At 65.6% G+C, this 2,891-nt stretch overlaps 2 protein-coding genes across 2 annotated transcripts in view; one reads left to right on the top strand and one right to left on the bottom strand.

The window, feature by feature from the left end:
• The window catches only part of ABHD1 (abhydrolase domain containing 1), a 2,069-nt gene extending 1,780 nt beyond the window's left edge, over nt 1-289 (bottom strand). Inside the window, exon 1 of the mRNA XM_010715170.2 lies at nt 134-289. Coding sequence (XP_010713472.1) covers nt 134-289 — 156 coding nt within the window. The remainder of the gene's footprint in view (nt 1-133) is intronic.
• SLC5A6 (solute carrier family 5 member 6) overlaps nt 13-2,891 on the top strand; it is a 4,130-nt gene continuing 1,251 nt past the window's right edge. Inside the window, exons 1-13 of the mRNA XM_010715169.3 lie at nt 13-617; nt 718-783; nt 851-902; nt 979-1,046; nt 1,122-1,276; nt 1,378-1,518; nt 1,594-1,723; nt 1,799-1,887; nt 1,968-2,080; nt 2,180-2,247; nt 2,337-2,423; nt 2,507-2,688; nt 2,767-2,888. Of these exons, the coding sequence (XP_010713471.1) occupies nt 288-617; nt 718-783; nt 851-902; nt 979-1,046; nt 1,122-1,276; nt 1,378-1,518; nt 1,594-1,723; nt 1,799-1,887; nt 1,968-2,080; nt 2,180-2,247; nt 2,337-2,423; nt 2,507-2,688; nt 2,767-2,888 (1,603 nt within the window). The 5' untranslated portion in view covers nt 13-287. The remainder of the gene's footprint in view (nt 618-717; nt 784-850; nt 903-978; nt 1,047-1,121; nt 1,277-1,377; nt 1,519-1,593; nt 1,724-1,798; nt 1,888-1,967; nt 2,081-2,179; nt 2,248-2,336; nt 2,424-2,506; nt 2,689-2,766; nt 2,889-2,891) is intronic.

Below are 2,891 nucleotides of genomic sequence, written 5' to 3'. Positions count from 1 at the left end.
CGGCTGCGGGGCCGGGGTCGGCGCTGGGCGGGGCTGCCGAATTCGCTTTGGCCCAGGGTCGAGCCGCGGGGGAGCGGGGAGGGGAAGGCTGCGGTGACCCCCCCGGGTGCGTCCCCCCCCAGGTCCTTGAGACGGGCCGAGAGCTTCGGAGCGAAGGTCCCCGCGAGGACGAGCGGGGCCGGATCCACCGTCGCCACCTCCCGCAGCGCCGGGCGCTGCCGGCCAGGCCCCTCCGCCCATGAACCGGAAAAGTGGGGGTGGCGGCGGGGCGGCGGTGGACACTCGCCATGGAGTTCTCAACGGCGGACTACAGCATCTTCGTGCTGCTGCTGGTGCTGTCAGCGGCCATCGGGCTGTTCTATGCGCTGAGCGGCGGGCGGCAGCGCACGGTGCAGGAATTCCTGCTGGCCAACCGCAGCATGGGCTTTTTACCCGTTGCCCTGTCCCTGTTGGCTACCTTCCAATCTGCGGTGGCCATCCTGGGGGTGCCGGCAGAGATCTATCGCTTCGGCACCGAGTACTGGTTCCTGGGCTGCTCCTATTTCCTGGGGCTGCTCATCCCTGCGCACGTCTTCATCCCCGTCTTCTACCGCCTGCGGATCACCAGCGCCTACGAGGTGAGCGGCAAGGGGGTCCCCTGCGCCTCCTCGTGCCCCGCATTGGGGTGGGGCTGCATCCCTGACCCCATCCATTTCTTCCTTCCCCTCCCCCTTCCAGTACTTGGAGCTGCGCTTCAACAAGACCGTGCGCATCTTCGGCACCATCACCTTCATCTTCCAGATGGTGAGGGCTGGGTTTGGGGTCCCGGGGATGGGGTATGCAGGGGGGCTGCAGCGCTCTGTCCCCGCAGGTCATCTACATGGGAGTGGTGCTCTACGCTCCTGCGCTGGCACTCAATGCAGGTAAGGGCTCAGTGGGGTGGCTAGGGTAGGGATGGCGTGGTGCCCATCATCCTCATCCCTCCTTAATGGCACCCAGTGACAGGCTTTGACCTCTGGAGCGCGGTGCTCACCATCGGGCTGGTCTGCACGTTGTACACTACATTGGTGAGTGCTGTCACCGTGCCACGTGGTGTGCCCAGCCTCTAAAGGGGCAGCGATGACAGCTGTGTCCCTCTGCAGGGAGGGCTGAAAGCCGTCATCTGGACCGACGTGTTCCAGACTCTGGTCATGTTTGCGGGGCAACTGGCTGTCATCGTGGTGGGCGCACGGCGCGTGGGGGGCATGGCCCGCGTGTGGCACCTGGCTGAGCAGCAGGGCAAGATCTCCAGCATTGAGTGAGCCACAGGGCTGGGATGGGGACAGCAGCAAAGCTGGGACACGCACAGGGGAGGGGGATGGAATGCTGGCACGACCGTGACTGTACCTGACCCTGCAGCCTGGACCCCGACCCCTACGTGCGGCACACCTTCTGGACGCTGGCTTTCGGGGGGGTCTTCATGATGCTGTCGCTGTACGGCGTGAACCAGGCGCAAGTGCAGCGCTACCTGAGCTCCCGCAGCGAGAGGCAGGCGGTGCTGTGAGTGGTGTGGGGACGTGTGGGGATCCCTCACCCCCTCTCTGCCCACTTCTGACGCTCCCGTGGCCCCCACAGCTCCTGCTACGCCGTCTTCCCCTGCCAGCAGATCGTTCTGTGCCTCAGCTGCCTCACCGGCCTCGTCATGTTCGTCTATGACCGCGAGCACCCACTCGTCCCCAGTGGCACTCGCATCTCCTCCGACCAGGTGGGTGCAGTGCTCCCCCACCCCGCAGCCCTCCCCTCCCCCCAGAGTGCCATGCTTACCCCGCGCCCCTCACAGCTGGTGCTGTACTTTGTGATGGATGTGCTGCGGGACCTGCCGGGGCTGCCTGGCCTCTTTGTCGCCTGTCTCTTCAGCGGCTCACTCAGGTGGGTGCCATAATGGGGGACGGTGGGCTGAGGGCATGGCCGAGCCCCCCTACTCCTCCCTTCCCTCTTCCTCCCCCTAGCACCATCTCCTCTGCCTTCAACTCGCTGGCGACGGTGACAGTGGAGGACCTGGTGCGGCCGCACTGCCCTGGGCTATCAGAGTCCCGTGCCACGCTGATCTCCAAGTTCCTGGGTGAGCAGGGGGAATGGGGAGGGGGGGGACAGCAGGGTCCTGGCAGGGCCCTGAACCACCTCCATCTATCCATCCATCCGTCCATCCATCCATCCCCAGCTTTCGGCTACGGGCTGCTGTGCCTGGGAATGGCCTACGTGTCTTCTATGCTGGGCCCTGTGCTGCAGGTAGGGGATGGGGTGCTGGGGACACCCCTGGCCTCTCAGTCCCTGTTTTCCTCCCTCGGCCTCAAAAAAACGGTGCCATCTCCTTGCAGGCGGCCATCAGTATCTTTGGCATGGTGGGGGGGCCGCTGCTGGGGCTCTTCTGCCTGGGGATGTTCTTCCCCTGTGCCAACCCCACGGTGAGTACCCCAGACCCCCCTTTCCGCCCCAACGGATATCCTGTCAGGTGCTGCCAAGAGGCTGAGTGCCTCTCCCCCCACAGGGCGCGGTGGTGGGGCTGCTGGCCGGGCTGGCCATGGCCTTCTGGGTGGGCATCGGCAGCCTGGTGGCCAACATGGGGGGGGCCGTCCCCCTGGCCAACAGCACCGTGGCCCCCCCGATCAACTTGACCACACCAGCCACGCTCACTACCATGCTGCTCACCTCCACAACACCCCCCCCAAGGTGAGCAACGTGGGGCTGATGGAGGTGATTTGTGAGGGTCTGGCTCGGACCCTCCCTCACCATCTCCCTTCCCCCCAGCCCCACGGGCCTGCAGAAGTTTTACCGCCTCTCCTACATGTGGTACAGTGCCCACAACTCCACCACGGTCATCGCAGTGGGGCTCGTGGTCAGCCTGCTCACCGGTGGGTGCAAGATACGGGGCC

The sequence above is a fragment of the Meleagris gallopavo genome, chromosome 9 (genome assembly GCF_000146605.3).
Source record: "Meleagris gallopavo isolate NT-WF06-2002-E0010 breed Aviagen turkey brand Nicholas breeding stock chromosome 9, Turkey_5.1, whole genome shotgun sequence".
Lineage (NCBI taxonomy): Eukaryota > Metazoa > Chordata > Aves > Galliformes > Phasianidae > Meleagris > Meleagris gallopavo.
This window is presented reverse-complemented; position numbering and strand designations above follow the sequence as displayed.